At 33.7% G+C, this 20852-nt stretch overlaps 2 protein-coding genes and 1 long non-coding RNA gene across 4 annotated transcripts; 2 read left to right on the top strand and 1 right to left on the bottom strand.

The window, feature by feature from the left end:
- The first annotated feature begins 11294 nt into the window (after window positions 1–11294).
- On the top strand, window positions 11295–13252 carry LOC128195527 (uncharacterized). Of its 2 annotated transcripts, none has more exons than XR_008247147.1 (3): window positions 11295–11372; window positions 11801–11996; window positions 13109–13252. It is a non-coding gene; the product is annotated as an uncharacterized LOC128195527 (long non-coding RNA). The 2 variants fall into 2 exon arrangements; XR_008247146.1 differs by lacking the exon at window positions 11295–11372 and adding an exon at window positions 11379–11464 and having other exon boundaries at window positions 13109–13251.
- Window positions 13253–13294: 42 nt separating this feature from the next.
- LOC108329691 (uncharacterized protein At1g28695) lies at window positions 13295–14174 on the top strand. The gene is made up of 2 exons (XM_017564030.2): window positions 13295–13483; window positions 13668–14174. Exons 1-2 carry the CDS (start codon window positions 13295–13297, stop codon window positions 14172–14174), a joined length of 696 nt encoding a protein of 231 aa, XP_017419519.2.
- Window positions 14175–16367: 2193 nt separating this feature from the next.
- On the bottom strand, window positions 16368–19131 carry LOC108329692 (30S ribosomal protein S21, chloroplastic). The gene is made up of 2 exons (XM_052873434.1): window positions 18695–19131; window positions 16368–16644 (listed from the first exon to the last, which is right to left on the bottom strand). The coding sequence occupies exons 1-2, from the start codon at window positions 19081–19083 to the stop codon at window positions 16524–16526; spliced, it is 510 nt and encodes a 169-aa protein (XP_052729394.1). The 5' UTR covers window positions 19084–19131; the 3' UTR covers window positions 16368–16523.
- Window positions 19132–20852: the final 1721 nt, after the last annotated feature.

Here is a 20852-nt window from a genome sequence, read left to right as displayed (position 1 = left end):
CGTATACATGTAAGATTGGTGAAGGTTGCACAATACAAATAATGATTGGGCCATAAGAACAAGCACATAATTTGTTTGGTGGGGACTACCAATGTTGTCAATTAGAGTGTAAAACATGTCACATGTTTAAAACTATTACACATCAATAAGTGACGACTCGTAATTGTAGTATATATTTTTTAGAAATGTCTTTTTAACATGACAATTTTTTTACAACCACTTGGCCTATTTCAAATATATAAATCAATAAAATAGTAACACATATTTTATTATAAAAAGATTGTTAACATTTTTCATTTTCTTACTCTCTTTTGTATTTCATTGTGCATTATGGTAAAGGGTGGTGATCCTGGTGCTAGTTGTTGTGATGGTCGTAGTTTCTATCATTTAGTTATTGGTGGGAGTAATTTCTTTTTTGAGGTTTGAGACCAAAGTAAAATTTGAAGTTTAAAAAATCCTTAACTGGCTTTCGAAAGCTGGTAAAAGTTGGTTAAGGACTTGTCGGCTTTCGAAAGTCGATTAAGAGTCCAACGTGTTTTGAAACATGGTTAAGGCTTCATCGACTTTCGAAAACTGATTAAGGTTTCGAGGTATTTTGAATTACGGTGAGATCTTAATCGGCTTTCAAAAGCTGGTAAAGTCTTAACTGTATTTCGAAATATGGTTACGACTTTTAAGCCTCCATCCTCCATCCTGCATTTTACATATATTTATCTATCTACAAAATTTCAATCCAATCTAACATATACATTTCCAGCACAACCATAAATGAGCATACATTTCAATCCACCACACAACCATGAACAAAATGAATGAGCAAAAGAGGAGGGGAAGGAAACCAACCTTTAGAGCACAACTATTATAAAATACTAATTATTTTTTATTGCAAAAGAACGTTAGCTTTGCAACGTTCACTACAACGTTCAAAAATTTATTAAGTGCTGCAACGTTCAAAAGTTTTATTATTCTATTCTTCCCTTCTAACTCCATAAATAGAGATCTTTCTCCATTCCGAAAATCACATCAAAATCAATATTCTCTCATTCTCTTTTCTTCTTAGTTTCATCCTTTTTCTCTTTTCCTTTTCTAAAAATATTTTGGTTTTAATTTATACTCTTTTTAGATATCCTTGTTAATATTGAGATCCTCAGAAATTTCTAGGAAGTTCTTGTTGTATCCTAGGGGACTTGTGCAATACATCGTGGATAAGTCCTTAAGGACAGTGAAACACACGCCTAAGGAAATATTGTTCGTGATTTTGTCAGTTTTTATACAACAATCTTAAGAACTTATGGTTGCATCAACAACATGACTTCAGAGAGCCAAACCATTATTTCCGAAACTCAAACGGTCTTTGCGAAATCATTCCAAACGTGTCAAAAGTCGAGGCTTTCTCTGGACAGAACTTTTTGTGCTGGCAAGAACGCGTGTCCACCCTTTTAGACATGTATGGAGTTGTTGCTGCTCTTTCATCTTCGAAGCCCGACTCAAGTATTCCTTGAAACTCAAAACTAGTTGAAGAGTGGACTTATGCGAACAAGGTATGCCAACACACTTTGCTTCGTGCATTTTCTAATGATTTGTTCAATGTGTATTGCTCCTACAAGGAAGTAAAAAACATTTGGGACTTGTTGATTCTCAAATACATTGTCGAAGATGTCTTGAGACAAAGATTCATCATAGGAAACTACCGTTGGGAGATGATTGAAAACAAGGACATAAAAACTCAAATCAATGAATACCACAAGCTGCTCGAAGATATCAAAGCAAAGAATATTCTTCTACCGGATGAATTTGATTGAAAACTTCTGATAGAGAAATTGTCACCATCTTGGATAGATGACAAACAACAATTGAAACACAAACACATATTGATGGTCTACTAGAACTTATTACACACATAATTATTGAAGTTACCAATAGGAAGGAGTCTGCTACGGCAAAGGCCAAAGCTTTATCTACAAAAGCAAATATGGTAGAAGTAAAACCTACTCGTAAAAGGTACGAACACAAACCTAAACACAAACTTGGTCACAGAAAGAAAAATAATTTTCTTAAATCTCATCCCAATGAATATAAACCCACCTTTAAGAAGAAACAAAATTGTTTTGTATGCGGAAAGTCAGGCCATCATGCACCACAGTGCAAGCGTAGAGTAAGAAACAACAATCCTTCTAGGAAAAATATAGCCAAAGGAGATGACATTATTGCTGCGATTGTTTCTCAAGTAAATTTGATGACCAATGAGCAAATGAGTGGTAGACTCTGGTGCTACCAGACATATTTGTGCAAACAGAAGTGTCTTTACCTCTTACACTAATGTAGGGGATGTAGAAGAACACGTCTACCACGGAGATTCCAGGACCACTCCTGTTTTGGGAAAACGAAAAGATCTTCTCAAGCTCACATTTGGAAAGACTCTGGACTTGAATGATGTGCTACATGTGCCATCAATCAGAGTTAATTTAATCTCTATAGCATTACTGGGAAAATAGGGGTTAAAGTGTCATTTGAGTTTGACAAGAGCATTATGACAAAAAATAATGCTTCCATGGGGAAGGGATATTATGATCAAGGACTCTTCATATTGAATGTTTTTGAAAATATTAATGAACAAAGTTCTTTTGCTTATATTGTTGACTCATATGATATATGACATGCTAGATTAGAACATGTGAATTCCTTGCATGTTTTGAAATTACAGCGACTAGGATTAATTAATATGCATGATAAATAGAATAGTAAATGTGATATATGTGTAGAATCTAAAATAGCAAAGAAAACATGTTATTTTGTAGAACGCCAAACTGAATTGTTAGGGTTAATTCATATTGATCTAGTTGATTTGAAACAAACCATGTCTAGAGGAGGTAAAAATTATTTTGTGACCTTTATAGATTATTATTCTAGATACACTAAAGTTTACTTAATCAAACATAAAGGTGAAGCCTTTGATGTGTTTTTAACCTATAAAACAAAAGTAGACAATCAAATAAATAAGAAAATTAAAAGGATTAAATCAAATAAAGGTGGTGAGTATGTGTTTTTTAATGAATTTTGTGTTAAAGAAGTATCATTCATGAAGTAACTCCACCATATTCACTTGAGTCTAATGGAGCAGTTGAGAGAAAGAATAAAACTCTTAAAGAAATGATGAATGTTATGCTTGTTAGTTCTGATGCACCTGATAACCTTTGGGGAGAAGCCTTGCTTACTACATGATTTTTACAAAATAGAATACCCCATAAGAAAACTGGTAAAACTCCCTATGAGTTGTGGAAAGGCTACCAACCTAACCTTAAATATCTAAGAGTTTAGGAGTGCCTAGCTAAGGTGATATTACCCGATCCTAAGAAAAGGAAAATAGGCTCTAAAACCTCTGATTGCTACCTATAGGTTTCTAGTTCTTAAAAGTAACATACTTGAGAGAAATTCTATAATGGAGACGAAAAATGTTGAGTTTTTTAAACATGTATTTCCCTTAAAGGTTAGTGAGATGTCTCAACCTGTTGATGATAATAATAATAGTGATACCATGAATGAGAATTTGAGAAGAAGTAAAAGACAAAGAAAACAAACTTACTTTGGAGATGACTTTTATACTTATCTTATTGATAATGATCCAACAAACTTTGTAGAAGATACTATTGCTCTTGATGCAAAATAGTAGGATAAGACCATCAGGACTGAAATTGAATCAATTTAGAAAAATAATACTTGGATTTTAGTAGATTTGCCTAAAGGATCAAACTCATTGATTGTAAGGGATCTTAAGAAAAAGTATCACCGTGATGGATCCATAGAGAAGTATAAGGCAATATTAGTAGCAAAAGGTTTTACTCAAAAACTCAACATAGATTACTTTATACTTTTTCTCCTGTGATTAGGATTTCCTTCATTTGAGTGTTGTTAGCTTTAACAACCATCCATAAGCTAGTGATACACCAAATGGATGTTAAAACAACCTTTTTGAATGGTGACTTGGAGGAGGAAATTTATATGACTCAACTTTAAGGGTATGCTGCACCTAGTTAAGAGTATAAAGTATGCAAACTCTTAAAATATTTGTATGAGTTGAAACAAGCACCAAAACAATAGCATGAAAAACTTGATAATGTGTTGCTTTGTGATGGTTTTTCACCTAATGATGCTGATAAATGTGTGTACTCTAAATTTAAAAATGGTGATTGTGTCATTATATGCTTGTATGTGGATGAAATGTTAATCTTTGGTACATGCAATGAGATTGTCGCTAGAACTAAATTGCTTTTAGGATCAAATTTTGAAATGAAAGACATGGGTGAAGCTAGTGTGATTTTAGGTATTAGAATCATAAGCAAATGAGACATTATATTACTATCCCAAGAACAATACATTGAGAAACTTCTTAAGAAGTTTGGGTGTTATGACCTAAAACTAGTGAGTACCCCTTATGATGTTAATTCTAACTTAATGAAAAATAAAGGAGAATTTATATCTCAGCCTTAGTATGCCTAGATAATTGGGACTTTACTACACTTGATGAGGTTCTCTAGACCTGATATTGCTTATTCAGTAGGTAGACTGAGTGGGTACTCTTAATTTCCAAATCAAGAACATTGGGATGCACTTGCTAGGCTTATGAATATAGTGGATTTCTCGCTGTACTAGAAGGGTACAATGATGTTAACTGGATCTGTGATTCAGATAAGACAAAATTCACTAGTGGTTATGTATTCGCACTTGAGGGTGGTGCGATTACATGGAAATCAGCTAGGCAAACAATTATTGCAAGATCAACAATGGAATATGAGTTTGTTGCTCTTGAGATGACTTGTAATGAGGCTAAGTGGTTGAAAAACTTCCTAGCGAACATTCCACTAGGAATGAAACCAACCACATCAGTGTCAATACATTGTATTGCCAATCGACAATATCTATAACTAAAAGCACGAATTATAATGGAAAGAATAAACATATACAATTAAGACATAATTTGGCGAAGCAACTACTAAAGAGTGAAACTATTTCCATTAATTATGTGAAGTCAGAACGAAATCTAGCATATCCTCTAACAAAACCCCTGGAAAGATAAATTATATTAGAAACATCGAGGCGAATGAGACTTAGGCCACTTGCAAACAAACAAGTGATGGTAACCCAACCTTTGTAATTGGAAATCCCATGAATAAGGTTCATATGGGTAAAAACAAGTCACTTGTTAGTTATGATTGTACTAAATTGATGTTAACCAATTATGTCCTTTCCTATGATGTGTGTGAAAGTTCTAGAGACTACATTATTGAGAGGCTAAAACTTTGTCATTAAAATTCTATGTTGTGAAAGAATTTTAGCCTAAACAAAGTTTTTAATGATTTTTCATATCCCTTATGGGTGGTGTATGATTTGCAACATACACTTGATGAAATCACCTATATGAGTGTCGATTGGGGCCGCTTACATGAAATCTTGGCATGAGATCTTGGCATGATCTCTAAAGCACTCATGAATATTGGGCACATGCATGGCCTAGTAAGCGCAACACAACGATAATAACAAGGATTGTGAGGGTGTATTGTGATTGATGAACCTCTAACACACATCAAGTGTCTTTGGTTCATATAACTTGTTATTGTGTGTTAAGTTTCTCAATCTAAGACTGGTTCATATAGCTTGCTATACCAACTCTGGTGCATTACATCCTATGAGACCTTAGACAAAAATTCTTATCTTTCTTTTAATGTTTGTTTAATCATCAGAATTATTTGGATCGAAGACTTTTGTTTCAACTCTCTTTTGCAAAAAGTGTGGGATTGTTGTAAAATATTCATTATTTTTTATTGCAAAAGAATGGTAGCTTTACAACGTTCACTACAACATTCAAAAATTTATTAAGTGCTGCAATGTTCAAAATTTTATTATTCTATTCTTTCCTTCTAGCCCTATAAATAGAGGCCTTTCTTTATTCTGAAAATCACATCAAAATCAATCTTCTCTCATTCTCTTTTCTTCTTAGTTTCATCCTTTTTCTCTTTTCCTTTTCTAGAAATATTTTGGGTTTATTTTATACTCTTTTTAGAGACCTTTTTATACACGCCTCAGGAAATATTGTTCGTGATTTTGTTATCTTTTATACAACAACAGCCACGCAGAATATGCGAGAGGAAAAGCACCACACTAACACCAACAAAGAGTACCACACTACCACTATGTTATCACACTAACACTGGAACATTCGCAAAAGAAAACAAGAAAGGGAGGCGCGAGGGAGGAGAAACTGAGGAGGCTCTCGGAGAAGATGTGAGTTCAAATTAGGGTTCACAATTTAAAATGCACAAAAGAATCTTTTTGGTCAAAGATTCTTATTCAATTGTTAGAAGTGGAAGGGCAAAGTTAGAATTGGAAAAAAATTTGGAGGTGAGGACGAAATTGTGGTGCAAGAAGAAACATTCTTTTGCATTTAGGGCTTTCATTTCATGGACTTATTTTTGTTTCTTTTCTCTGTTTTTTTTTCCATTGAAAGAAATGAAGCTTTACTTAGGTTTGATAGCCATATAGAAATTATAAACTATAAATTGTTAACAAGACTCATCCCATCCTCCTACAAGTATCAAATTGACCCATGACCCATGGGTCAATCCTAACCCATCTTGGAAAAAGCTCTTTTTAGGAGGCCTCCCTTATATGGATCCAAAAAAAGTTTCAACCCCCAAAGTTTCATCTTAAGTGGGTTAAGGTTAGAGTTAATGTGAGTTTGACCCTAGTACAAGACTTTAGTTAACTTTTATAAAGAATATCATTTATGTACAAATATAAAATTATATATTTTATTAGATAGTGTAATATATTATAATTTTTAATATTTTTATATCATATTTATTATTATGTTATTAAATAAATTATATAATATATAATTTAATATTGACTATAATTTATTTATTAATTTACACTGATATAATTTGTGTTATAATATATATATATATATATATATATATATATATATATATATATATATATTAGTTAATCATTTTAATGGTTAGTCATGTCATTTGGTTTGACCAATGCATCTAACACCTTCAAGGTTAATGAACCATGTCCTAAGAAAATGCATAGGGAGGTTGATTGTGGTCTACTTTGATGACATCTTAATCTATAGTAAAGGTCTTCATAAACATCTTGATCATCTTAGGTAAGTTTTGATTCTTCTTAGGGAACATAATCTTTTTGACACTTTGATAAATGCACTTTTTGTCAAGATAAAGTTATTTTTCTTGGATTCAAGGTTGGGAAAGAGGGAGTGAATGTTGATCCTGAGAAGATAAAAGCTGTAAAAGAATGACCCATCCCTAAGATAATGGGAGAAGTTATACTCTCAAACCCACCTTTGAGAGTTTGAAGTATAACTTGCTTTACAAGATTATCGCCTTTGTAAACTTTCTCAAGAATATGTCATGTTTCTCTTGAAGATTTAACATTCACTATCTTCTCAAAGCCAGATTCAATAGCAGCTCGGTACAGTATGTATAAGGTTGATTGATCCTTCCCTAGTGATTTTTTTAATGCAGAAACTTGTGCCATTATCTGCTTTACATCTACCACGGGCTCTTCATCGCCATTCACAACAACATCCGACACACATCTTGGGATCCTATAAGAGATCTCATCTGCACACTTCAATTGTCAAAGTTGTCTTTCTTTGTCAACTGAGATAGATACACACTGTTTGCTAGGCTGATCATCTTTCTCTCACTATCTCTTTCTCACTTAGACACTCATACTTTCTCAGCTCTGATGCCAATTTATTAACAAATGACACTCACTTAGATATTTCTGAATATACTTATAGTGTTTTCCACATTATGTGTCAATAAGACACTTACAATTTATAGACTTACATATTGGCTTTTCACCTATAAAACCATAAATTCTACCATTAAGACATCATTTATTCGTTATTATTGTCTAATAACCACTATATTAATCTACTGACCACCCAAAACTGACAAAACTCTTCAACAAATAAACAAGGCAATTAAATCTATCACATTTGAGTTTACCCTAATACTAACTATGTAGTTCTAATGCTATAGAAACAACCTCTGAAAGAATACAAATTTTCTCTAATTCATCCACAATGAAATGAACATTTTCAAACTGCACGACTACCTTTAGATAACTAACAGTTAGGACTATTTTGAACAAACCTATGAAACTAAGTTAAGTAACTTAATTCTGCAAAACGTGACCATCTATTGAAGCCAATTTGGACAATTTGACAATGTCGAGTAACCACTGAAACCCTACTGTAAAGGACCCAACTAAAACTATTTCTCTAATCAGGCCTAAAGTTGAAACCTCTAGACTGAATTGCCCATTTAGCTGAACCACTAACAATTGCCAAAATGAGTACTTTAATGTTGTAGGCCAACCTCTAAACTTTCGCTTAAATTGACCTAATTTCTTACTGTCATAGAGCCCTTTTACTTGTTGTTGTTATCTGTATCATACCTAGGATAGACCGAACGGTCAGTATTCAGCACCGTTCGGTCCATCCACTTAGGGTCGTTGGGTCCATCCGCTACGGTTAACCGGGTCAAAGATTGGACCGCAATTGGGCCAACGCTTAAGCTATTATTGGGCCAATAGTCCATCAAATAATAAAATCAAAGAATATCTAATTAAAGATACTGATAAGCAGATTATAAACAACCAACCAGATTTTTTGGTAAGTCTGTTTATATTTTAGTCTGTTTTTATTTTATTGGATCCGTGCTAGATTAGGTTCATGAGACAACTTATAAATATAAGGTCAATGCCAAACGCCAGATACGCTCAATTCATACTCCAATACGTTTCACTCACACTCAACCCATTCTCAAATACTCAAATAGTGACAACCGTTCACTAAGCATTCAATTAAGAGCCAACACTCTTAAAATCACACGCCTAACTTGGGCGTCAGAGTGTCTTTTACAGGTACCTCCCCCCTCGTCCAGAAGGAGACCGATCGGTCCACACCAATACCGATCGGGCAACAATAGTAGATTGAAGGTGACCAACGAGTCCAGGATGAAGAAAGGCAGACAATCCAAGTACTCAGAAGCGAGAAAGACATGTCAGCAGGTTAGTCTCTCGGTCCCAAAAATATTTACCGAAACATTATCTAACCTTAAACCCTTCACTTAAGTAGCCGTTCACCCTTTAAACAATTTACCTTACGCTTCCCACTCATAGTTCTACCTTTAGCCAACCCTTCTACACCAGTGAGCTACATAAACATATTATAGGCACTTAGACCAGGTCCTACATGAAACCATAGTTTTCGCACTTAGACCATTCCTGTTCCATGACTCTATTACTCACTAACTAGTAATCAAACACACTCACCTCACCTCTGTCACGCAGAGTTAGTGGAGTCAATGCCCTGCATCCAAAACTCAACCCAATATCATTCATTCCAGCAGTTAAAACATATCACTTCATGTTCTAAACTTAGGCATTAAACACCTATAAACTAAATTATACTCATAAACAAGCTTAGGGAATTTACTCCAACTAATTTAGAACTCAAGACAGCAACACCAACCCAAAGCCACTAATTTCAACATGCTTAACCAGTTTCAATTAGTTGGAAACTCCAAGATCATCAAACCAAAAAATTTGATTCCAATAAGATAGTATAATACCTTTTTTGTCAGCAAGCAAAACTGCAAATAACAACCATGGAACCATCCTAAACCTGACACACTACTTAGAATTAAAAGACGTGACCTTTAATACACCACTACAATCTCTTATCAATTAAACCACATATTACTTGTCAATAAAACCTCTTTTTATAAAAGAAACCCATAAACCACCCACAATTCTTATATTTACAATGCACTTGGTACCTCTTTGTATCTTCTCGAGACATTCTCAAATCAGATAACTTAGCCAAAAGCAAGTACAGTTTTCTACAAATAAACTAGTTATTGGGCCTATGAGCCAATGAATCCATAATTGTGACTCATAATCAACAAAAATATTATTTTAATCATACTTTGATTTTACTTTTTGTATTAATTCAGATTTGACTAGATTCTCTTATTAGTACTAATTTGAACGAAAATTTTTTAGAGAGTTTCCACCTTTCGATAGAAATACCGGATAATAAGAAGTTTATTAAGTGAAATAAAACTTTACAAGATACATTCGATTTCACAGTAAGAGTTAAATTAACAACATTCACTAAGTATCTTGATTACTTTTTAAAACTTTAATTACAAATATTAATTTATAAATAAGTTATAAGAAAACTATTTTGTGTTCCATCAGCACACCTCATAAGTTAATTGTAGAATTATTGAAATTTTAAATGAAAATAAAACTTTTTTTAATATCAAAATAAATATTTTTAATAATGGTCTCCCTTCGTATTAAATTACCTATTCTTATGTTAAGCATTTAGTTTTTATCCTTTTGATGGTATATTTTTTTATATTAAATATTAAATTAGTATGCTATGTGAAACTGATAGGTACCAGACTCGTTGATTTAGGTAAAATATATTTTAATTAATGATGAATTTTTCCAAATCAATTATATCTTGTTGAATAAACATTGAAAAGCAAAAGAAATAATATTGTTAGTAGTGTAAGTTATAGATAGATAGATGCTAGCTAATTGTGGAAACTATTTAAAAACATGTTTTAATCAGAACGGTGAGATTTTATGGAAGGTAATAGAATGCAGAATGATATTTTGTTTACAAGAGCATATAATCAATAAAATTAATATTTTATTATGAATAATATAAATCCGATCAGTTTTTATAATTAAAGAGTTATTTATATTAAAATTCTTAATTTTAAAAAATTATATTTGTGAAATACATATTAAAATATTATTTTTATTGATAACAAGTTCGCGTAAATCATACTCAATGTTACTAAAGACTAAACTAAAAGAGAGTTATAAAATGGCATTCAATAAATTATTAATTGCATTAAAAGCTGTTATATTTCATAAATGAATATTTAACTAGAATCAACCTGTACTATATACGTTTTAAACCTTTTTCTCTTTCAAAGGTTATTACTTGTAGAGTCATCAAATGATACCTTTTAGCTTGCATAAAACACTGTAAATAATAAACAAATTTATAAAAAATGAGAATTTTATCAATTTAATAGGTGTTATAACTTCATGTGGATTGTTTAGGTCAAAATTGAAAATGATATAAACATATTTAAGTGATCCACTTCTTAGTATATATAAAAGTATATAGTATAACATCATATATAAAATAGTTTTGAATTGATATAAAATTGTATATTTTTTTTAAAATGACTAAAAAGAAGTGGTCATTGTGGTGAGTGGAGGGAGTATTACATATAGATAGAGAGATAGAGGTGAGTGAGAAAGAGAAATTTGTTCTTTATTATGTAAAGCAAACCAAAGGGGGTGGTGTATCTAGCAATGACTGTAAAAGATCCTGATTTTGGTAATCCTTTTTCTTAGGGGGATGAAGAAGATGCATCCATTGCATCCACATGGGGTCACCTAATCAACAAAAGTTACCATAATAAAGCCAAATTTCGAAAGCATATCAGATTTCTCAAAACCTGAAACGGACAAAGTGTTTAATTGGATAGTTAAATATATTTATTAGCATTTATTTTTAACTTTTTCTTTATTGTTGCCTATTGAATTCATTCAACATGTCAACCCATTTGAGCATATATAATTTGTATAATCTGCTTTTCTCAAATCTCCCTGATTCTGGCTTTTCATGCAAAGGGGTCTTCTCTCAACACATTCATTGGTTTCTTTTTCACAGCACTTGATAAACGTGAGATCAACTTTCAAGATTAAGCTAGGCCTACCCATTTGCATTTTGAAGGATGAGAGCTTCCAGATTGAGAAATTCTGTGTATCTTTCTCTCTTAGCTTTCTTCATCGTGCTGGTATGCCTCCTTCTATATCACTACCCTAGATCACATGAAAGTATGCTTCTGTTCAGGCATTCATCAACTGTAAGCACTCTGTAGATTCCTTTTAGCTTTGTTTCTGTCAATTAGCATCATACATACATAAATTAACACAACGTTTCCTCCAATCAGTAGAGGTATTGGAGTTTTGTTTGGTAGCAATAGGTGATTGGTTTCCGTGATACATGTTTAATTTCTCTTATATAAAATTTGTGGATTAGTTTTATGTGTGTGAAGAAATTGTTTTAAGGCACTTAATTATACCATTTTAAAGGTGAAACAGTAGCAGAGTTACACTCATTTATATAATCCAAATTAAGAAAACAGTTTTCGAAAAAAATTCGAGTATATTTTGTCTTCTGTTTTTAAGTCAAGTACTAACGTTGCAGCGTACTAGGGAAATTTATTGTTTTTGTATGAAGCCATAGAATAACAAAAAACATTATATGGTTATCCTTTTCGTCGTTAGGGATTCTTATTGCACGCCCCTTGATTTGATATATTTGAATTTTTTAGTCTCTTTGTATTAATTAATTAATTCCAGAATCTTTTGTCTGTGTGCAGATTGAATGATGATACAAAAGTAATTAATTGTGAATGTAATATAATCAAATTTTATTTATAAATATAAACATATAAGGTATAAAGAATTTAATTCATAGGTATTTTTCCAAAACAAAAAATTAAATGGAAATATAAAAATATAAAACATTTAATAGATTTCATTTTATAAATAACAAATAATTTAATTGAAAGAAATTTTCATATTGATAAATTGTAAATACATTTAACGTTTGATATTAATTGAATAATTAAAAATATTATTAGTAAGAATGAAAGATTGACAAAGTATTTGATTTGATTGAATTCAGACACATACATGCATTCCTGTTTTTAACAAAGTATTATAACTTTTACTAACATTTTCATCTAATTAGGATTCAAATTTCTTTTATAGGTGAGTGGACTTTTTTTACATCATCATAATTTTGTTCTTACACTATATAGCAGTCAAACTTCTTTAATAATGTATTGATATGTAATTGAATGGACCTGAAAGGCTGATTAATTACCGCAATATCAATGAAAGCAAACACTGACTAGATCATTAAAATAATTTTGGATTCTGGGTTAATTTGTTATTACTTCCCTATCAGTACGACCCAGAGAATGAAAAATTAGGGGATACGCTGAGGAGAGCTACGATGCCAGACAGAACTGTTATTCTAACAATGGTAGATGAATCATTGGCAAGTCCAGGATCTCTCCTTGAAATTTTACTACAAAGCTTCAAATCAGGTGAAGGGACTCAAAGGTTAGTGAATCACTTAGTAATCATAGCCATGGACCTCCAAGCTTTTGAGTACTGCAGGTCCTTGCACCCCTATTGCATCCACCCTTCCATCTTTCCGCGTCATTTTGCCACAAAAACACAATCCATTATGACAACCTCGGCTGATAAGTTATTCACTTGGACAAGAAAGGATGTCTTGTTTGAAGTGATTCGATTGGGTTACAACATAATTTTCACGGTAAGGCTTTGTGAACAATGCTATCGGCCTATTCTTTTCTAACATTTTGTGAGACTCGCATAATTTCTCGAGTCTCAATAAATTTCAACAAGGAAAAGAGTTATCAATCTTCAAGTTTGATGTAAAAAGTGATGGATGAATGGTTATTAGTTTACTTGAATTGATTGTGACTTTAATTTTGCAGGATCCAGATGTACTGTGGCTTAGAAGTCCATTGATAAACTTAAATCCAATTGATGAACTCACGATTTCATGTAGTGTGTTAAGTGATGGAGAAAGTGGAAGTTACCTGTATGATGAGGGAATATTCTTCTTGAAAGCAAATACCATTTCCTTCGAATTTTTCAACTATTGGAAATTGACCAAGATTCTTTATCCAAACGATCCCGTAGAAGAGTCCTTGTGTACAACAATAAAAGCAAGGCAAGATATAGCTGACTCGTATGGCTTTCGGATTCATTTAGTAAATACAAGCTCTTTTGGTGGGTTTTGTCAGCTAAAAAAGGATATGTTCAAGGAGGTTTATACCATTCAAGCTAACTGTTGTGACGATCTAAAAAGCAAAGTTCATGACCTGAGGATTGTTCTATATGATTGGATTCGCTTCAGAAAACGTGCACCAGGGGACAATGCTTTGGATAAAATGGCTTTGAGATGGCCGCAGAAGTGCTTCAGAAGAAATCATACTTAGAATCATATACCGTTCTCAATTGTTTTAGAAGGAACTATTTTGAAAGCTTTCCCTCATCCAAATCTTTAAGTTTAGCTGAACTGATATGTTATCACTCAGTCTAGCTTTAATGTCCATGTCTTTGGAGCATCATAACAGGTTTTTTTCTGCTTCTATTTTGGAAAAGCTCTAAATATAAAAACAACTTATAAAATAAAACAGCTTAGGACAATTGTGGTTTTGACCAAAAAGTAGTTCAAAGAATTAAAAAAGTTAAATAAAATGAACTGCTTTTAAGAATTTCAGAAAGGCTAGCTAGATACTACTTTAGTGAAAAGCTAAACATCTCCTTTAGCACTTTGTAGTTGTTGAACCGAAGAAGGGAAAATATTACACTTGGAACATTTACCCCAGATATATATACCATTTTCTTTGGCATTTCAGTGAAATAGAAGTGATTAAATCTCCTTCCCTTTTATCTAATCCTGGAAGTCTTGACTTGAGGTTGTTTCAGAAATAGTGATCCTATTTTTCCCAATCTTTCTTCCGTTAAGATAAAAATACGCCAAACTTCATACAATTGATCCCAACCATGAATAAAACAAGTTGCCTATTTTCCAAGCAAAAAAAGCATTATTCTCTCTAAAAACACAACCATATTTTGGCACTACCTACATTGCGTTTTCATGCCTACGTTTTTCAGTTCAATCTTGAAAATGACACTAAAATATTTCTGAATATGCTTCTTGTGTATATTCATTTCTCATGAGCCTTACAATTTATAGGACTAACATTAGGCATAGTGGCCTATTTACACTCATTCGCATAGTGGTCATGCTTGCCACATTTATAGCATTCTACTCCATAATTAATAGATCGACCTCCTCGACCTCTCGCTTTTCTACTACCTCTCCAGTTTTGTTGCCCGATTTGTTCATCTCCGTCTTCACGATCACCTTGGCCACAACCTCTGCTCCAGGACCACCTCGGCCTCGAGTGTTTCAAACACCTCCCTTCAAGTCAAGTTTTGCATGAAGTACTTGATCAAGTCGCTCAAACAACATCCTCCTCCGCTGCTCATGTGCCTCCAAAGAGCAAGCAAGCCCTTCAACCGAGAGCATTGCCAAGTCCTTGGACTCCTCAAATTGCACACACAATATTCTCCACAATACGACTGACAGGCAACTCCTTTACATTTCTTCCGAGTTGATTCGTTACAGCCTCCAAACGAGATATATACTCGGCCACTCGTTATCTACTCTCCAATCTCAGACTCTCAAACTCGTCTTTGAGAGTTTGAAGTCTAACTTGCTTTACATGATTATCACCTTTGTAAACTTTCTCAAGAATCTGCCATGCTTCTCTTGAAGATTTAGCATTCACTATCTTTTCAAAGCCAGACTCATCAACAGCATCTGTGATTTTCTTAATGCAGCAAGTTGAGCCACTATTTGCTCTACATCTTTGCAGACTCTTCATAGCCATTCGCTACAACATCCCAAATGTCTTGGGATCCAAGAAGAGCTCTCATATTGTCAAAGTTGACTTTCTTTGTCAACTGAGACAGGGACATACTGTTTGCTAGGCCGGTCATTACAAATAATACACTATAATGACCATAAAACATAACAGAGTAACTTCGTGACTCTTCCTCTCCCAATGCAATAAACACTACACTCTTAATAATTATTTGGTAACTCCTAAATTTAAGCTTATTCCTACAATTTACTCTTGTTCCAATGAGGTCAAGGATTTCCAGTAACCTCATTAGAGGAAAAACTCTGGTCCGCAATATCTTAAATACATATCCAGCTCAAATTGATGGAAAACTAAGCATGATAAAGAGCATTGCTTAAGGCAGAGAAATTAACTACTATAAAAAAAACATCATTGTCAGTAATTCGAATGACATGCATATACTCCAAAGTCCAAACTAAAGCAAACTTTGGCTTTTCTAACTTGTCCAATCTCTCTCATTTTGAAGATGCTATAGTAGGAAATTCGAGACGAAAAAAATTTTAGTGTCCAGTGAATAGAAATTTTCTTTTGGCACACATTTTCCACGCATTGAACTCTTACATATTCTTCCTATCTGATAAGTAACTTTTGCCTCGCTGGTAAAACTGAACATCATAAAGGGACTCTAGATTGATGCAAGAAGGGAGAATAAAACAGACTGCGGCCAGATTTCATAAAATCAATGCCAAAACAAAATTTTGATGCACAAATGAATAAATAGCATAACTTAAAATGAAATGTGAATTGAACATTACACTTACTGCGTCCAAGGAATTGATTTGACTCAACAGAACTCATGCGTAAAAAGCCTTTCACAATAAAATGTGAAGAATCGTACAGAATGTAAGTGGATCATGTTGTTGAAATATATGGAGCGTCTACTTCTGGAAGATCCCAGTTATCATCATCCTCTACCTTCTTGGTTGTTGCAACATCTTGCTTGTTTTGTGCTTGAAATCTTGATTGAGGGCGCCTGAAAATAATGCAGAAAAGACAAACAGTAAATAATCTTACTCAAGGCAACTATCTAACCAGAAGATGAAACCTAATTTTGACAAATAGCAATCTTTCTGAAGGGACCACGATGTGTCAATGGTTTTGACCTGCCTTTTTATCACAGTCTAATTTAGCAATTTATGATAAATAAGGCGGGAGAAGCAGGGAACTTTGATACAAATATCCTATAACCTAGATTGTAATTGCAACCAAAATCCCATTACGATTATCTTATCTGCACTCCCCATGTAAAAATATTGTCTAAATACCTTTACTTGTCACAACTCAAAACAGGAGACTATTTTCACACCAAGCAGTATTTGACCCAACTTTCTTCTTGAACTTATCCTCCTTACACATTTATCTATATAGAATCGTCGGATGAATATCAAAAGACTCATTTTATCTTGCTCAATTAACTTAAAACGCATTCAAAATTAGAGCCATCTAAGCTTTGTCCAACAACAGTCATAAAGGTGCTGAATGCATGATTGCCAGCAAAAGTGAGTGCACTAAACAGGGTTCTGGACCAAAACTATGTCTTAGCCTTACTTAAGTTACCTAGCCTTTCAACTCAAAGAAAACATAAGAATGACGACAGGTGATACTTCCCTGAAACCAGTTATCTTACTGAGCTAGATCCTAACTACTCTTTGTCATATTATGAAATGAACTAAGGGCTTGTTTGGTAATAAGGATATAAAAGGATAAGATAAGATAAGATCGAAAAAGATAAGATAAAAGCAACATAAACATTAATCATATCTAATATTTAGTGTGTACAATGATAACACCAAATAATTTTATGTTGCAGTGGGGGTAGTTGTAGTGATGGTGGTAACAATGATGATGATTATGGTAGTGATAACAACAGTAATAATGATGAGATGGTACCAACAGAAGGTTATGGTGACACTGGTGATAATGATACCGATTGTAGTGGTTATAATGACAATGATATAACAAGATAGTGGTAGTAGTGAAGATGATGGTGAGAGCGGTAGCAACAATAATGGAAGTAACAGCAGTCATTATGACAATTTGGTGGCAGTAACAATGTCGACAACTTAAGTGGTGACACTAATGGTGACGGTGATGAGGTATTGGTAGTTATTGCAATGAAAATGACACGGCAATAGTGATGATAAAAATGATAATAATGGTAACAATGATGATGACAATAGTGGAAATAGCGGAAGTGGTTGCAAAATTTTTGACAAAAATGGTGGAAGACGTCTTGTGTTGGCCAGTATAGCAACTATGTTATTAAGAATGGCAGTTGTTGAGACAAAGATGATGTATAGAGGAGACAATATCCATGGAGAGGTGACGACAACAACAAAGGTTGTGAAATTGATGGTGGTAATGACAATGAAAGAAATGGTGAAAATGGTGGATATGTATGACAATGAGGACATTGATGATAAAGATGGTGATGATGAGACTGGTTGAAATGAAGGTTGAGTAGTCTAGCAGGAAGACGAAGGTTGACTATCTTATCTTGTTACTTTCTAACTCAGCTCCCCCGACACGATAAATAAGAGGCACACTACATAAGATAGACAATAGGATAAGAAGAACTCGACATACCAAATAATTTATTAAAGCATGAGAGGATAATTATCTTATCCTATTATACTCTGGCCACTAAACGGGTTTATCCGTAATTAGTTGTCCTTTTAATAACATTAATCCAACATATAACATATCAAACAGAAAATTAATAATAGAATTACCATTTTGGTCCTCAAAGTATAATGTGTTGTTATATTAGTATTCAGAATAACAAATTCTAAACATTTTCTTGAAAATTTTCTAAATATTTCATCAAAGCAAGCCCACTAAAAATATATTTTTAAGTTAAACACTTCTTTTAAAATTTGAAGTAACTTGATTGATGAATTGCATACTATTGTTACTAACTAAACTCAGACTTAAGTCCACATGACTGCATGATTGTTAATTCATTAAGAACAATGAGATTAAAATGCAAAGAGAGTGTAAGCACAAGGAAGGAAGGAAAGAACCTGCTTCTGCTTTTACGCTTAGCAGCTTCGCGGTTCTTGCGTTTCTTCTCCTCCTGCTTGTTCTCAAAGAAGCGTCTCCTCTTGCATTCTTGTATGACTCCAGCTTTCATGACCTCTCTCCTAAAGCGGTTGAGCAGCCTTTCCTCGGGCTCGTTCTCGTCAACAACCACCTGCACGTTGTACGCAGATCGGAAGAAGAGCGTGTTTGCGTGCGCGTAAGAAGGGTTCATTATAACGTGCGAGGACAGCTCCGGTGAGTGGTGGTCCTGGTGTTGAGCACAGAGCTTGTGGCTTCGAAGCGAGAAACGCGCGAGGGAAGGAGGGTGCGATTGTGGCTTTGGTGGGAGAAGAAAGGAAAGGAAGGAGGTGAAGGAGGATGAGGCTGCCATTGCCGTTGGTTGAGAATGTGAGGTTGGAACATTGTGGACACTTTTTCAATTTTGTTTTATCTCATCATCAAATAATATATATATATATATATATATATATATATATATATATATATATAATATATTTAAATAATATTTTATTTGGTCTTATGTAATTTGATTTATTTTTAGTTTAATAAACTTTTAATTTTGATTACTTTAGACGATTAAATTATTAATGTGAATTTTATGTTATATATTAATTAGTGATTTTTTTAATTTTATTTATTTTTTTAATTTAAAAAATTATTTACATGTAATATTATGTTATATAGTGTTATTCTTAATATTATGTTTGGTTTAAATCCTCGGATTGTCCTCATATTTGTTGATAAATCAGAAGTGGGTACTCATTTTTTAAACTGTCAAAATTTGGTTTATATACTTGTAAAATTGAGCCAATTTTGCCCTCTTGATTAAATTTTTACAAACAGTGATAAGAGATATTGTGTATTAAATTAAATGGGTTATGTGTTGTAGACCCTCTCCACTGTCAACCTCGTTGGATCCACCATCTTCTTCTAACCCAACCAAAAAACGCGTCACCAAAAATAGAACCCATCAGGAACCTTCTTCTCCATCTTCGTCAACCTGTAAACTCAGACCAAAGCCAAAAAAACCTTAAATCCCAAGTTGCGCCTTAATTAGTTCGTTCTTTTGTTCTGAATAGTCACAGTCATTGCGGTAGAGAAACACAACCCAACCACTTGAAATTACAAAAAACAAAAGTCAACATATTACCATGTTGTCGGAAAACAGTTAAAAACCTTTTACAATGTTATACCATTCCCACAAATTCATAAGATTTTTCAATCATTCCGAAATTGAAACCCCTCCCCCCTCCCCCATTTAAAAAAATTCAATTTTTTCAACTTCATAAGAATAACATCCGCAGTGACAGCAGGGAAACACAACAAAAACACCCAACAGAACCCAAAAAACATAATTGTGCAAGAAGCAAAGCAAAACCTGATCCATCCCATCAAGTAAAGGCTGAGCAACAAAGGTGGGGATCTCATCCATGAACTGGTCAGGCTTCCCAGAATGAAGGATCCGAGTGAAGCCTCCCATCCCATATTGGGGTCCATGCTTGAATTTGTTGTACCAAAAGTACATCACTCTGCACTGCCATGTTTGTAGACAGAGTCAGATGTAGTGACTGCAGTGTGAAAAAGCCTCTTTTTTTGGGAGGAGGATCTGTGGAGTGGCATCTTGATGAGAGGATCCACCGAAATGGAAGGGCTGAAAACACCTTCACACCTTCTTCACTGATCCAACCTGTAAATAAGAAATTAAGAACTAGACAAAAGGAAAACCCTTGAAACGTGAGTCGATCGCGGGAGCTTTAGCCGCAAATCGAACCTGCAAATAAACTCTAAAATCCAAAATTGCAAACTTCAAATCAGCACCACCACTTCGCATCTCAAGAGTCACCATGAAAAATCATCACCAATCTTCGAAGCTGGTAAGCAGTCCCACTACTCAAATTTCAAAATCCCAAGATTTTACTCATCGAAAAACATATAGCTTTTTTTTTTATTTTGTTTGAGAAGGTTTAAAATTCGAATTTCGAATTCGGCATTGACCTGAGAGTGAGTTCGAGAAGAAGGGTTTTTTAGTGCATGATTTGCAATGTTGGACCCACCTAGAGTCCGATCCATGAACTTTGTGGTCACCAACCCCGACGCGCATCCAGTGCTCGTCCCGGAAGACAACAAAGTCCAGTGGCT

Source organism: Vigna angularis, chromosome 2, assembly GCF_016808095.1.
Source record: "Vigna angularis cultivar LongXiaoDou No.4 chromosome 2, ASM1680809v1, whole genome shotgun sequence".
NCBI classification, from domain to species: Eukaryota; Viridiplantae; Streptophyta; class Magnoliopsida; order Fabales; family Fabaceae; genus Vigna; species Vigna angularis.
This window is presented reverse-complemented; position numbering and strand designations above follow the sequence as displayed.